The sequence below is a fragment of the Diabrotica undecimpunctata genome, chromosome 2 (assembly GCF_040954645.1).
Source record: "Diabrotica undecimpunctata isolate CICGRU chromosome 2, icDiaUnde3, whole genome shotgun sequence".
Classification (NCBI taxonomy): domain Eukaryota; kingdom Metazoa; phylum Arthropoda; class Insecta; order Coleoptera; family Chrysomelidae; genus Diabrotica; species Diabrotica undecimpunctata.
In genome coordinates, this window is record NC_092804.1 from 168,073,086 (window position 1) to 168,090,200 (window position 17,115).

The window sequence follows — 17,115 nt, forward strand, 5'->3', positions numbered from 1 at the left end:
ATCTTATGGGCAGAGCACATAACAAATCACTCATTCAAGAGCTTAACATTTAGAATATCGTCTATTTGTCTAGTCTTAAAGTTTTTTGAGCATATTGCAAGAAGTAATGATAATCTTGTGAGACTTATAATTTCGAAAAACATTGAAGGTTGAAAGAGAGAGAGAGAGAGTTTTGTTGGACTTTGATAACATTACCATCCTTATCAATATTTAGCGATAATTCCTGACGCTTTTTATCTTTATAAATAACGGACTTTACGCGGCCTCAATATCGAAAAATCTACGGGAATTGGATCGGGACTACGTGCTGGTACTTTTACCAAAACACCTATGGGGGTAAATTTTACTTAGATAATTCCTAACTTCTAGTATATAATGTCATAGGGCACCATCATATATATATATATATATATATATATATATATATATATATATATATATATATATATATATATATATAAAGAGTCTTAAATTGAGAGGTATACGTGTCTGAGGAGTCCTAACAGGACGAAATACGTAGATATAAACGAACAGTGGAAGCACTATGGTAACACCAGTGGAAACACTATACTGAAATCAAATCCTAATTGCCTTTTTTGTAATTTACGAGTATAAGTTGTTACTTGTTACTTTCAATCTGCGAATTATATCAAAATATGTTTAAGTATTCTAATCTTTTACAGATTTTATAAACATGTAGATGTAGAACATAATATACAGGAGTTAACGATAATTATATTGACATTTGTACAATATAAACTCCATATCATGTAAGAATTATGTCTGAACATAAAAAAAGTATAAAAGTCAGAATGATGGACTGGACAAAGAAAATATGTCAAAATTTAAAAAGTAATTTTGAAATATCGTTAGGATCACACAACACCACACTTAAGTTTACCACAAAAGTCCTAACCAACAAAATCAATAAGCTAACAACTATATCAGATGAACATCAAGGATTTAGATCTGGAAGATCCTGCGTAGACGCCGTATTTGTACTAAGACAAATCACAGAAAAGGCTATCGACTACAATAAACCAGCATATCTATGTTTTATAGACCTGACAAAGGCTTTTGATCGCATCCAAGTCGAAGACGTCTTACACCTGCTGTATAAAAGAAACATACCAATCAATATTATACAAACCATCGAAAACATCTACTTCCATAATCGAATACAGGCAAAGAGAAATGGAAAACTAACACAGTGTATACCAGTATAAAGCGGAGTCAGACAGGGTGACTCGTTAAGCCCACTTCTCTTTAATATAATAATGAACGAAATAATACAAGCAGTACGTATAGGTCATATCAACAAAAAAAACCAAAATGCATGACAACATCTAAATACCGACTACGATGTAGGAAGCAAGATTTAGATATCTTCGAATAGATATAACTAGTTACGGAGATGTTGAATAAGTACGACAACAAAGCTTAAAATTGAGTAACGCGGCGGGATCTCTTAATCACTCAATCTCGAAGAACAAACACCTAAGACAAGACACAAAAACAAGAATCTATAAAGCAGCAATTAGACCTATATTAACATACACGGCGGAGAGAAGAAAAGACCTGACACCTGATCTAAAACAAGACGACTACTAGAAACAACAGAGATGAAAATACACCGATGAATATCAAGGAAAAGTGTGTTGGATAGGAAGAGAAGCGAAAACAGAAAAAGAGAATGCAATATAGAAGACGTAAATGGATGGATGACAAAACGGAAACAGGAGTGGAACGAACATCATATTAGTAGAATGGCAGAGGTTAGGATAGTACGAAAAGTCACCAAATGGACGAAGAAATATTGGCAGACCAAGAAAAAGGTGGTGAGATAATTTAAACAATTTAGAAGGCTAATACTGAAGAAGAAACAGGCTTTAAAGCCTACATACAAGAAGGAAGAAGAAGAAGAAATTAGGATTACAAGTTATAATCGTTTGGTTATATAACAAATCAAAAAGAAAAATTAAAAGATATAGATAACCTGGATAGATAATAAAAGATATTTATAATAAAAAAATAAACATCAAAGAAATATAAATAAAAAAATCAATCAAGCAACAAAAAAACCTACAAATCTCTGTTAACATAATAACCACCTGGACTAAATACTGTCGAATTAAATTAAACGAAATGAAGTTAGTGCAATTAATTTTACAAACAACACAGTCCTGTTAATGTAAATATTACTCAGATACCATATGCCGATACCGCAAAATATTTGCACATAGCTATACTGCATTAGACGATTAGGCTACGCTGAAGAGCCCTTGTTAAAAAGAAAAGTTAACATCAAGTATAAAAAAATGCATTGACCATTGGGAAGAGAATCCACACTGTCAATCTACAACAAAATACTCTTGTATAAACAGATTCTAAAGCCTATATGAATATATGGCATCCACCTGTGGGGTCCTCCAAAGCGAACTAGAAATGGCACTGTTAACAAGACCATTGAAAAATTTGCCAAGAATCACGAACAACGACTTCTTCAACACGTCAATGTTGAGGTCATCCAGCTCCGTAACAACACGGATCTGGCTAGAAGACTCAAGAGGAAGAAACTTTTCGAGTTAGATAAGTGAAAAGCAGACTATAGTGCAAGTGACAGTACAGGTTCAATTTTTGCAATAAATTAACAGAATCTAACTGATATTAATTAGTGAGTTTGTCCTTAGTCTCAATTTTTTAGTAGGAATTTATGCTAGAAAAAAGTTTCTCATTGATCATATTGGTACATACAAACAAATGGGAAATTTACTGCAAGAAATAAGACTGAGAGTTTTTAAAATTGATAGACAAACAACCCTTGTTTTGCTAGTTGTAAAATAGTCTACTTTAAATTTTAATATACTTATCCCTCATCAACCCTGATTTGGCGCTTTTTCGCCGACATGCACGCTCAAATATTTATCAATCAAACCATCAAAACTACTAAACCATAACAAAAGTTACCTTCTCACAACTTGTAGCAAATCCCCCGCGAGCAATGCAATAAAAGTTGATTGAATTTACTCCACGATTATAGTAATTGGATAATAATATCTGCTCAGAGGTGAACTTTTTTAATTGGAAAACCATTCGCAATACTTTGTATCTCATTGCGCGGTTGCCCGACGCGGACTAAGGTCAAAGGGTAGAAAAAGAAGGGAGAGAGAACTATTCCGCCGTAACATCGTCGTCGACGCTTGAGCGGATCGATCCTGAAGCTTCTAGAAATGTTTGGGGGTACACGCAAAGAAGTTGTTTCTGGAAACTTGAAGGGGTTTAGTGTTTTACACGTGATTACTAAATCAATATGAAAATTTATATTAAAAAGGAAAATAATATGAAAGTCAAATAATTTCATTATAGATGCTTGGCTTTGATGAATTCCAAAGTGGTAGAACCTACAAATTTATGGCTAGAAAGCAAATGCGCGGTTCTAGATGAGTCAATCACTCAGGTCATAGACAATCAAAGCGGTTTCTTCAATTTAAACATTAAAATATCTTTCAATAAATTCTAGGGTTTACTTAAGTATAAAGCACACAAAAACGAATTAAAGCTCAACGATTTTGTTTTGAGTCTACCAAAAGAAACAAGAGTTGGGGTACACCTGCGTATCGATTGCTCGTTGGCAGTTCTGGGCGTTAGATAAAACTTTTAGAAATAGTACAAGACTTTCCCCTACTGAATGTCCCACAGTTGGTTACTTAGATACCAGAATCATCTGATTATTAATTAAAAAGTCTAGTTGGTGAACTTACATGAGTTTCAGATTAAGTAAATAAGCAACGATTTAACTTTGATGCTTTGGGTGGGTAGCGGCAATTAAAAACTCAATAATCCTACAAAATAGATAGATTAAAATTTGATAACTATGGCATTGGTGACACTAAACACGAATTACCTGGGTGAATTCCCAAAAATAATAGACCATTTGAAGATCATAGTGTACTAGATATTTACAAGAAAGAAAAAAATGGGAAAATAGCTCAAAGGAAGGCAAAATGCCCAATTTGTAAGTAAATATACACGAAGAATAACCGTTTTATACATTTCTTCATTATCTTCACGTATAATTTTTTAAATACCGCAGTTAACTAGATTTCAACAATGCATTTCCATTAAATCACACGAATAATTACCGTGATCACTTTAAATGGTTGTAAAATAAAATAGTAGGCAATATAAAATGTGGGTAACCAACACCTTTAAAGATAATTTGCCGTAGCGCAGCAAATTAAAAGAATTAATTAAACTGGGAGGTATTAATAATAATAATAGAATTACTTTTAGATATTAAAACATGTTCGTGCGTAAATGATATAAAAATAACCTTCGCAGACACTGTAATACATAAATCATAATGGCTTTGGGAGAATGTGATATGTTAATGATGGTATGGGATGGTTTTGAGGTTACTATACAGGACGAAATTAAAAATCTCCAAGGATTGCATTCACAGGACATCAACAACAAAAACTTAAATAATAATGTGAAGGCGGAGGCAGGCAATCAGAAAACGGATGAAATAGTATTAAAGAACCATGAAGTGGTGGAGATAAATATACCAAATAGAAGAATAATTAATAAAAAAGTTAAAGATAACAGATCTCCTAGAAAAAATGACATCTCTGGAGAAATGTTATATATCCGGTATATTAAAGAATTTTTTAATGATTTTTTTGAAAATATGAAGAGTTTGTATAAGGTTTTATAAGCCTAAAGTTATTAACTTTTGAAATATTTACACTATTATTGAGAAAAACCGTAATATTTAAACGGCTGTGGATTAGCCTTCTAAATTAATAAAAATGTAAATGATATGTCAAAGATTTTCTAGTGTAGTGGTATTTTAAATGATTTAATATCTTTGAAATCCAGCTAAACAATATACAGTCTGACCAATATTTTCAAATACAAGTTTATAATTTTTTTAAGTGGAACACCCTGTATATTAGTATTGTATTTTGTAGAAAATACCACAACCTTTCTTTTGATATCAGGTTTTACATACCTAACATGTTTCGTTTTGTAGGTATTTAGAGAAGAACTATATATTACAGTAAGGTCTCTGTTTATGCGGATTATTGTTATGCGATTTTAAAGTATATTAACTATTCACATCCACTCAGTAAAGTGAGCTTTTCCAATTCCCAGCAACCCGTTGTAGACGAGTAAGTTGGATGTAGTGTCATCGAATGCGATAGTCTGTGGACTAGTACGCATTTCGATGCGCATCGCCCCGCCTCGAATTTTCCCATTGGCTCTTGACCTGGAAATCCCTATTTATCGCTCGAACAGCGCATATAAATATTGGCGATTTTCAGGCCAGTCCCTCACGGGCTCTCCGAGAGCTTAGTGCTCTCGGGGCTCTGCTCCTGTTCTATTTTCCATACTCTGTGGCTGAGAGTTATTTTCAACTTTAACTTGGTGTTTTTATTTCGACAATCCTTTGTCATGTAAGAAAATATCTTGTCTTTCTCAAGACAAGCCATCGGAAGACCACAACCTAATGTACCATTTTCGACGAGGAATTTGTTGTGTAAGAAATATCTTGCCTTTTTCAAGGCAAGACACCGAAGATATAAATATTTACAAGTCCATACCCAGTAAATGGACTTAAGTAGAGGAGCTCTCGATAGTATATTCTAAGCCCTCTACAGAGCACCCGGGGATATCAGAAGGTGGTTAGACCCCTATTTGTCCCCCCGAGGTGACATGGCGCCCGACAACGTGGATTATTCCGAACCTGCGACCCAGCTCGCTTCACAGAAGGCAACACACCATTGACTTCAACATGGGTGGAAGTCAAGAGAATAATGGGGAAAACCACGTAGTGTTAGAAAGCAATATTCTAACACTTCGACATCGAGGCCTTCTGCAGACCTGATTCCTTCGACGTGTAGACACCTTTGACGAGCCAGGCTTCTTCGAAGTTAGAAGCTCCAGATGCCGATGGAAGTCCCGGACTAGACCCAGTCATCGCCCCCCTACCGAAAGTGGTCGGACGACCACGTAGGCTTCGGCACACTGGTACCCTACGAGACCCCGTTGGATATGGCAGATGGGATCCGGACGACCGAAAAGAAGACGAACCCGTTGGAGGAGTTGGCACACCGACCGAGGATGGACCTGCAGGAGCTTGAGATGCCGTCATCACCACCGACCTCCCCCCGTAAGTGTGTTGTGTGAATTATTTTGAACATTTTTTACTTGTATTTTTATGCATATTTTCTTGTGTATTTTCACATGTACTTTTATTGTATTTTTTATTCAATAAATATTTTTCCCAGCCGCAGAGTCTCCAGAGGAGGGGGGATGTCATCGAATGCGATAGTCTGTGGACTAGTACGCATTTCGATGCGCATCGCCCCGCCTCGAATTTTCCCATTGGCTCTTGACCTGGAAATCCCTATTTATCGCTCGAACAGCGCATATAAATATTGGAGATTTTCAGGTCAGTCCCTCACGGGCTCTCCGAGAGCTTAGTGCTCTCGGGGCTCTGCTCCTGTTCTATTTTCCATACTCTGTGGCTGAGAGTTATTTTCAACTTTAACTTGGTGTTTTTATTTCGACAATCCTTTGTCATGTAAGAAAATATCTTGTCTTTCTCAAGACAAGCCATCGGAAGACCACAACCTAATGTACCATTTTCGACGAGGAATCTGTTGTGTAAGAAATATCTTGCCCAAGGCAAGACACCGAAGATATAAATATTTACAAGTCCATACCCAGTAAATGGACTTAAGTAGAGGAGCTCTCGACAGTATATTCGAAGCCCTCTACAGAGCACCCAGGGATATCAGAAGGTGGTTAGACCCCTATTTGTTCCCCCGAGGTGACAGTAGATGCTTCTTGTGCAGCGCTGTCAGCCATCTCATTTCCTTGGATGCCTATATGAGAAGGCACCCATATTATTGTTATTGAAGTACCTCGGGAAGTGTGGAGATGGATCGATCGTACTATTTTTTGCATTAGGTGATGTTAATTAAAAATATTTTCTAACGAATGAATTGCGGATAAGGAATAGATGCACCTACACTTTGATGATTGTCAAAAGGGAACTCGAGAGCTTTGAAATATTGAAGAGTTCTGAAAACAAGCTACATTCGTTTGATATTTGGTATTGTCCTAATACTGTATTAACTGTAGTGACAGAACAGCCAACTCCATCTGCGTTTCGGGATGCATCGGTATAAAGCACCTTATCATAGTGGGATGTACTTACAATATCCTTGAAAGCTTGTCGAAAAATGGTATTTAATTGATGGATTCGACCGTTACTTGATGGAAATTCATTTTATGTAACAATAAAACACTGAAAACTTTGTTTTCAAAACTTCCACAAAATTTATTTTAAATTCTTATCACTACAGCTGTTTCGGCTGATTGCCTTTCTCAACATTGGCTGACTTGAGAAAGGCAATCAGCCGAAACAGCTGTAGTGATAAGAATTTAAAATAAATTTTGTGGAAGTTTTAAAAACAAAGTTTTCAGTGTTTTATTGTTACAAAAAATGGTATTATTTGTTTGTTGCTATTACATTTACAGAGGGAAGTGTTTATAAAAGGAAGTCTTCTAGACCATGGCGCTGATTCTAATTTTATCGATTCAAGTGTTTGAGATAATTTTGTGTCTTGGCACAAGGGTTGTAAAATAGTATCTACTTGTGTCACAAAAACTGGTAATATGTTGTAGCTACAACATATTTGTCTCAAATTTTTATATCTTAAATATTTTTCAACTTACTAGCTTTAAACATGTATAATCAGAGATATATGCGGAGTAGAAATCCAACAATAAATGCCTTCGAAAAGCTTTTAAATCGCTTCGTTCCTTTAGACAATGTGCAATATTTAAAATTATTAATACCTAAAACGGTTTTAGGGATGGGAATGAACAGACGAGATAGGGTACATTTAATAGAGAATCCACTAATAAATATTTAAAAAATTAAAATTAATAACCTTAAGCCTATAAAACCTTATACAAACTCTTCATATTTTTTAAAAATATATTCAAAAATGGTTTAATATACAGGACACAACTTTGGTTCCTTCCATTGTTCTGACTGACCCTGTATAATCGAAAATAATTTTAATCATAGACGTCTTTGATATACATCAGTTTTTTTGTATACTCCATAATTTCGCTCTAATCAAAGAAAGCCAGAGGTTTGGAGCATCCTATATATGTAGCTCTGTTGAATTTCGATCGGTAATCTTTTATAAAGTTAAAATGAGCAGCTCTTGTTGTATTTATAGGTTTTTCCATTGTTTTTATTTAAGATTTAGAGTATTTTTGTACTTCAATGTAATTGGTGTTGAAATTGGCATTTTTTAAATATAAAAACTATTGTGTATACATTTTTTATCGTTTTTTTATTGTTTAATATGTATGTCTACCTTCTGGTACTTTAGCAATTAATCAGATGTAGAGAACTCAAGAAGATATAATTCAAGGTAAGTTTTAATATGCAGCTGGTTTAACGACGTACAACAGGTACACGGAATCATAAATTGAAAAAGCACCGGGCTACGCACCAAATTGCTCACTTTTATCGCTTTTTCATTGCCTTGACCCTTGCGAGTCTCCTAGCTATATTATAATGCCCCCTTCGCAATGTTATTCAGGTCATTTGAGATACAAACACTCCTTTTCAGGTGTGTCACATTACAAATGTAAATAAAGTGAGATTGTAAAAAACGGATTCGTATGATTGGTACGTGTTTTGTTTTTCACCAGTTGATGATTTATATAATTTAACGACAATTTCAACAGCCCACAATTGCAATTAATTTTAGTTTATCAATAAATTTGTAAACAAGGTAGACAGTACAATGCTTAAAATAATTACAATAAATAGCGAATTTTGATCGCTAAAAAAGGTTTGACAAAGATGCCAGGCATGAAGCACCAAAAATTATATCGTATAAACTTCACCGCATGTGATATCTTTATATATCTTCAAAAAATGGAAGACTAAAGGACTTATCGACTCTATTGGATGCGTAAGATATGGAGATTATCAGCAGCAAGGTTTAGTCAGGTCTGGAAGAGATAATTTGTCAGTGAGCACTGAATAGAAAATAGACTAAGCGGAAAGAAAAATATAATTAAGTTAGACAAAAGAGAGTAGAAATAAACTACCCGGCTCAAAATCGTAACTCGTGTTAATTGGTCAAACGCTGCATGTAACTAAAACTAGGTTATGATTACTAAAATAAAGATAAAATGGGCGGATTTTAGAAAATGAAGTTTTCCTTCTAAAAACAAAGATTACCAAAAGTAATAGAACACTGAGCTATTATGTCAATATAGTTTGTTGGTACTGTACTATGATCTACATCCTCATAGAAAAAAATATAAACAAATTCACCAAAATATTAATGATACGACAGATGTTTTAGATAGATCAGATATGAAAAAGCTCAAAAAAGAATACTACAATTACCAAAGCTCGTAATCGCTAACCGACAAAAATAAAATACAAAAAAGCCAAGGTAAAATTAGAAAGCAAATTTGTAAGAAAAAAACTAGCAATTCAACCTCCGACCATGAATGGAACAAAACTATAACTATTATCAGAAGTTAAATACGCCACTAAAGCAACAAGCGGATATGCCGTGGGATTCTGTGGCAAAACATGGGGTCTGAAACCTAAAATGATCTGTTGGTCATTGATAACAGTTTTCATAACCATAGTTTGGTGCTAGTTTGGTGAAACTAAACAACGCAGCAAACTACAATAACTGAGTTGCAAAATGCGCAAAGATTTGCTTGTCTAGAAATCACGGATGCAATGAGATCGTATCTCATTGCAGCCTTAGAGATAATGCTGCACCTATTTCCTCTGTATATAAATGTAAGGACAAAGCTCTAGAAAGTGCCTGCAGGCTAACATGTGCACAGGATCTAAACAAAACAAGCAAAGAAAATACCAAAGATACCAGCTGGTGATATTTTAAAAACCACGATATCTTAGGGCAGCTAACACAAAAAAATAGAAAGATTAGAAATTATTTAAAAAAGACAAAGAGTGTCCAAATGTGAACGATGTTCGGATGGAGGATAAAGAAAAAAATTCGTTTCGAATCCGAAAAAAACGAAAAAATTTATGAGACACAAAATCCCTACAAATTGGATAGCAGCTCCAATGGACAAAAAAGTGAAAAAAGACACTAGAAAATTTTAAGCCATAGCCATTTATTATCTACTTTGTTTTTCCGACAATTCTTTTTTATTATATACATCAAAAATGCACATCTTAAGCTACATATAAATAAATATAAATAAGTAGAGGCCCAACTAGCAAATTTTTATTTCCTACGTGCCTATTTCAACGTATATTTCTTATTATTAAAAAAAAATTTAATGGTTACTTGTTGGCTAATTAATTTATTAACTTACTTTGGCCATGACTTGACTTTTCTCCGCCGAAACTCCATCGATTTCAACCCTCGCTCTAGTAGCCCGGGCTGCGTTGTTTTCTTCGTAAGAAACATCACCTGCTTGAAGTATTTTCATTTCCGCGATTTTGGCACTTTCTTTTTCGGCACTGATTCCATCTTTCATTACCTGAGGACAAATAAATAATAATTATTACTACTGGAAAGTTAGCTTGTCTAATTTCAATACAATGGGTGTTCTGTATTGTAAGCAAAGGTTGTGTGATTAATAATTGATAAAGGTTATTTTTGTATTAGGAATATTGATTTTTTAAAAGCAGTGGTTTGTTTTGAATGAATAAAAATATCAAGAAAAGTATCCTTGAAAAGGTGTTAATAGTGTTGTCAATGTTTAAGTATACGTTATTTCCGAAGAAATTACCGAAAGTGTTAATATTAACAAATTGGCATCGAATGTTTTTTAGTTTAAAATAATTTGCATTTACAAAAACAACAAACAAAAATATTTTCAAATTAACAACTAACTTTTTTATTAAACATTATATACTTAACAACGCAAAAATCTTAACGGTAATTTGGTCATTATGTAAACTTAATTATTGGTATAAAAACCTTGAATTTAAATTTAAAAGAAGCTATTAATTAATTAACAAAATCTCTTTAATAATAAATTAGAGATCCAGGCAATATAAATCTTCCATTGGCCATCATTTTACAATGTTAAAAAATCTTTCTCACGTTCCCATACATTTTTATTACAAAGTAAGTTAAATACGTATATATGTAACAATTTTATTTAGTAAATTATATAAAAATATAATTAATGCCATGAAGAAGTTATTGCTGCAATCGACTAAGTAAATCGAACAGCTGTTTAATGATGAAAGAGTCATTAGGTACATCACCAATTACTCGACCATCTATTCTACGACAAGAAATAATATATCTCGTTAAAAACACAAAATAAAGCAAGGCCCCGCAAGCAACACGACCCCGAAAATCCTGTAGGAACGAAGTAGACGACGCCATGAGTAAGAGAGGACTAAACGATGGAGAATGGAACAACAGAGAGAGATGGAAACGGTTGAGCGAGGGAAGGCAGTGAATACTGTAGAATCCCTAATATATATATATATATATATATATATATATATATATATATAAATATAAATTGAATATATATATATATATATATATATATATATATATATATATATATATATATATATATATATAGGAAGAAAACCTGGAAGATGGAAGAGATAAGGTAAGGAGAACATACGATAGGGAAGAGGAAGCACCAACGATTTTTGAAGTTAAAGATGCAGTTAAAAAACTAGCCAGAAACAAATCAGCCGGAATAGATAATTTTTCAGTTGAACTATATAAAGAAAGTGGCCACGATACCATAATGGCATTACAGCAGCTTCTAAAAGAAATATTAACACGGAAATCCCCCCATAAATGTATTTTTACTATGCGTCTACACTTTATAGCCTTTAATAACTGAATAAGTTGAGGACCGGGAAGCTATTTGTCTCCAGTTGGCCAATAAGAAATATATCTGTATTTTTGAATTTATTAATTTCAATAAATTGTAATAAAGATAGCTTTAGGACTTTATTTTGAATACGAAGAATTTGAAAATGGTCAAAAAAATTATGATTATGATCTAGAATGATCTTTTGTGTTCTCCTATACGTTTGTTAAATATTCTACCAGTTTGACCGATGTAAGTTTTTGGACAGTCATCACATATGTTTGTATAAATCACTGTGTAGGTGTTGTAAATTGTGTCCTATTTACTCTTACTCACCTGAAAACTATTTAATATTAATTATACAATGAAAAAAATTGCATAAATTCCAAAAACACATTTTTATTATTTTTTCTCTAGATTGCAGTTAACTAATTTTCTTTTTATCGTTTTTAAAATAACCAGCTCATAAATATTTATATCGAAGTAAAACAATTTTAATGAGATTCCCATCTCGTTTGATCTTCACCTACATATTTCTTTTCCAAGGTGTGGGTTTTCAGGTAATGGGAAATTTATCGATGAAAAATTTATTATGACAGATTGTGATATATTTGCGTTTATTTTATTAATAAACAGATTCGCCAGTATAATGTAACCATTACATCTCCGTTTGGAAGAAAAATGAAAAGCGTTTATAATCATTCGCTTTTGCATTCCTCCTCAGCCGAGGTCGCTTTTCTTTAATTTCTGCGAATATCTTTATACTAGTTCATACCAATGTCATCAGATAATAATAATCTGCAGCCAAATTGTTGTCACATTGCGAAAATGAAATTTTTTGCTTAGTGGTTAATTGAGAATTTTAGTCCTTTTACTAAGATAAGATGTTGTGCATCCAATTAGTGAAAGAATAATAAAATGTAGAATCTTTTACACTTTGTTCAGAGAACTAAAACACCATTCTAATATATTTATGAATTATTTGCAGAATTTTTTACAAAACGTATAGAAATAGGCAGCGGAATAAGACAAGGGGACTCAATGAGCCCTATGCTCTTGAATTTAATTATGGATGAAATCATCAAAACCGTTAACAAAAAAACAGGATACAGAATGGGAAACCAAAAAATAAAAATACTCTGTTACACAGACGATGCAATATTGATAGCCCAAGATGAAGATAGTCAGCAAAGACTGGTCCACAGATTTAACATACCAGATGAAAACTAGAAATTAATGGCATCAGTATTGAACAAGTAAGAATAAGAGAATCTGGAATAACAACCAGAGGAACTTTTATTAATCGCAGCGTATAATTACTAGCATACGCCGATGACATCGACATTATTGCAAGAAGAAAGGCGGATGTGGTCGCATCATTCAAGGCGCTTGAAGCAGCAACAAAAAGAATGGGACTAGAGGTTAACACTAGTAAGACGAAGTATATGAAAGTATCAAATTATATACAAGCAGCACAACCCGAAGATCTAACGATCGGAACCTATACTTTCGAAGGAGTAAAAGAGTTTATATACTTAGGCTCACAAATTAATCAGAATAATGCAGTAAGTGCAGAAATTAACAGGCGGATATATCTGGCAAATAGAGCCTATTATGGATTAAAAAAATTTGTAACAACAAGCCTAGTTACAAAAAGAACGAAACTAGTGATATACAGAACTCTTATCAAGCCCATCCTCACCCACGCGTCGGAAACATGGATGATGACAAAGAGCGATGAAGAACGTTTAAGATGCTTTGAACGTAAAATCCTCCGGCATATCTATGGAGTACAGAAGGGCGGTTTATGGCGTAGACGCTATAATTTCAAACTTTACCGCCTGTATGATAAACCTGATATTATTAGGTCCATCAAAATAAACCGGCTGCGGTGGTTAGGTCACATAGAGAGAATGAATGAGATGGAGCCGCCAAAACATATTTATAACCAAAGAATAGATGGAGTGAGAAGGAGAGGCAGACCCAGAGCACGATTTAAGGATCAGGTGGAGGAAGACTTGAGAATGTTGGGAGTACGAAACTGGAAAGCAAAGGCGAAGAATAGGAGAGAATGGAGACTTACCCTTGACCCAAGCCAAGACCCACCATGGGTTGTGGAGCCAATGATGATGATTGAACAAGTAATGGAAATAAAATACCTTGGAATTACAGAGTCCAGCTATGGAGACCTGGACAAAGAAGTGAGAGATCAAGTACAACAAGCAAATAGACTGGCAAGATGCCTTAATAACACTATATGGCGAAACAGACACATTAACACTGAGATGAAGTCAAGAATTTATAAAGCCAGTGTAAGACCAATAATGACATACGCCTCAGAAACAAGACCCAACACAGCCACAACACAAAGGCTACTGGAAACGGTAGAGATGAGAATACTGAGAAGAATTACAGGGAATACGCTAAGAGATCGAAAGAGAAGTGAAGACATTAGAAGAAAATGTAACGTACAGTGTATAAATGAATGGCCACAAAATAGAAAAATAAGAGAATAATCATATAAGCAGAATGCCGGGAGACTCTTGTCGTCAAAATAGCAAGAGATAAGTCACCAATCAAAGAAGAAGTATCGGAAGACCGCGCAAAAGATGGAGTGACAATTTTCCATGGAGGTATTAATTCGATAGTGAACAAACAGAATTGCTTATAAAGAGAAAGAAGAAGAAGAATTTTTTACATCAAGGACAAGTTAATAGACTTTTAATCAGTTTGTTCATCCCGAACTGAACCTTGTTGCCAATTGAACCAAAGATGAGAAAGAAAAGACAGATAATTGGTTGGGAACTTTTGACTAAGAATGAAAAAGGTAAGAGATTGGCATAACTCTGCTAAGAAAATAAAATGATTATTACTGACTCTAAAAATAAAACCAGTTCTATTGACAATACACAATATCTACATCCAGACTTCCAGTAAAACGCCAATATCTTTTGTACATCACGTCGGTAATTCTTTGTTCAAATAACGGAACTCTCAACTGTGATTGTAAAAATGGACAAAGACAGAAAAGCAAACTATCGTACCTTCTAATCAACGTTGCACTGGAAAAAGTACCTATAACTAAAAGGTACTAAAAGGGACTAAAAATTAATCATATGGAATTAGAAGTGCGAACACCTTCATATAGTGAATGAAGATAAAAGACGCCGACGACTATTGGAATGAAAATTATTCACCATAATCTGAAAAGACAAAGAACTGCTTACGCGTTTTGAGCTAAAACTATGGATACAATATGGAGGAGTGATAAAGCAAATATTGTGGCAGCTGTTAACAATTTTGAGTTTCATAGAAATTTTGGGAGCCCGACGTGAAATTGATTAAGACAAGCTTTATATGTATATGGTATGCAATCAGGTAGTTACTGGACAACTTAGAAATTTAATGGTGTTAACCTTTAACTACGGGCGCCCGTCCATTAGTCATAACTATGTGCGCGGTGTATTCTGTACACCAACGACTAAAAACGCAAATAAAAGCGACAACTAGATATTTTCAATGCATAAATTGTACAAAATAAATGTAAGCCCATATTTAAAAAATTGTCTTGACATAAAAAATAGTACATAACAAAAATATAAAGATTAGCAACAAATGTAATAACAAAAATTCAAGCACTTCTTATTCTCTACAAATAACCTTGAGATTCTTGTATATTAGCGTAACATTAAAAACATTATAAAACTAAAAACAAAGGAGTAAACATCTATTCACAAGAGACATTTGAGAATTAATGAGTGTGCTATTCACTTTCGTTTTCTTCCTTGTTTGTGTCTACTAAAATACAATTTGCACAAATTGTAACATATTGCTCTTAACAAATCATTATATTACATTTGTTATAATATATTGTAGCTCTATTTTTTTTCCTTTCACAATGGCAGTTCCCCCGTTTTTTTGCTGTTGGTTCTTCATCGTGGTCGTCTTGTACGGTTTTTTATTTCTTCAAGAATATTTTTAAATCTAAAGGTAAACAAAGGTACACCACTGGTAAAACTTCTGAATTTTTCCAACCGTCAGTCTATCTCTGCAGTAATCAATTTACAACCTGTCAAAGCTTATAGCTGACACATCAGTGATAGGTTAGGTAGAGGGGTGCGTGCGCAAGCAATGTTTATCAGACATGCCGGCCGATTTAGTGCGACTGGTGTTCTGAATACACCGTAACCGTAGCCCATAGGTAAAGATTAAAGGATGAAGAAGTGTTCGCAGAAACAGGGAGAATGGAGGTTTAATCTAAAGAATCAATGGCTCAAAATGAGCTGTCACGCCACTGATGAATTAATGAATACTACTAAAAATAAAATCATTTGATTTTGACTTATGTGTCCCCGCTTCAACTTCACTGAAACATTGGTTTCTGTGTTCTACTTATCAATGGAAGCTCTGTAAAATCCGTTTAAAAGTGCCATTGAATATATTACTTAAACCTTACCTAAAAAAATTCTATCGCAAAAATATGCTAATTTTATTTTTAAACAAATCCTTGCCCATTGGCAACGCTTCATTTGTTTTGTACGAAAATAAAACAAAATCTCACATCGGTGATTCACCGTCAAGCAACATTTTAAATTCCGATTTGATTATTCATTTTATTTATTTTTTAGTTAGCGAAGTAAATTACTACAGGTAGTTAATATACATGCAAAATAGGGGAACCGGTTTTGAAAGATAAATAATGTCTTCAGTAAAACTATTTAGGGAAGGCAGTTTTCTAAAGGTAAATAAGTTGTGTTACTTTTGAAATTACTTTTTCTATTCCTAAGTCCTTAGCTTTTTCTCCGGTAAATGTTTGGTTTGATTTTGTTTATTTTTACCGCCTTGTTCGTAAAATAGGCAATAATGGGTTGTTTAGCACCGACTTATATTGCTAAACCTGTAGCAATGGTCGAAAGTGGTCCATCTTACAGTTATGTTGCTAACATGTTTTGGTAAATCAAAATCAACGATCCATTTTAATGTTTCAAGTTGAAGAGAAACCGGAAAAAAGGTACAAAACACAAAAAAAGTTTAACTACAATTTTGTAGATGATTGATTTAAGTCATTAACAGGCATCAAACAAAAACAAAACGTGAAACAAAAATAAATTCAAAGATACACAAAACGTGAAACAAAAATAAATTCAAAGATACACAAAACTTCAAAGATTTCATCGAACAGCATGACTAGACTAGAATATCAAAATTGGAATAATGATTATTGGA

The 17,115-nt window shown here is 33.7% G+C and overlaps 1 protein-coding gene across 9 annotated transcripts in view; it reads right to left on the minus strand.

Moving 5' to 3' along the window:
* The window catches only part of Sarm (sterile alpha and armadillo motif), a 368,252-nt gene that overhangs the window by 28,652 nt on the left and 322,485 nt on the right, over window positions 1–17,115 (minus strand). For all 9 annotated transcript variants that reach the window (XM_072523938.1, XM_072523936.1, XM_072523939.1 and 6 more), the window contains one exon: window positions 10,411–10,578. In XM_072523938.1, the coding sequence (XP_072380039.1) occupies window positions 10,411–10,578 (168 nt within the window). The remainder of the gene's footprint in view (window positions 1–10,410; window positions 10,579–17,115) is intronic.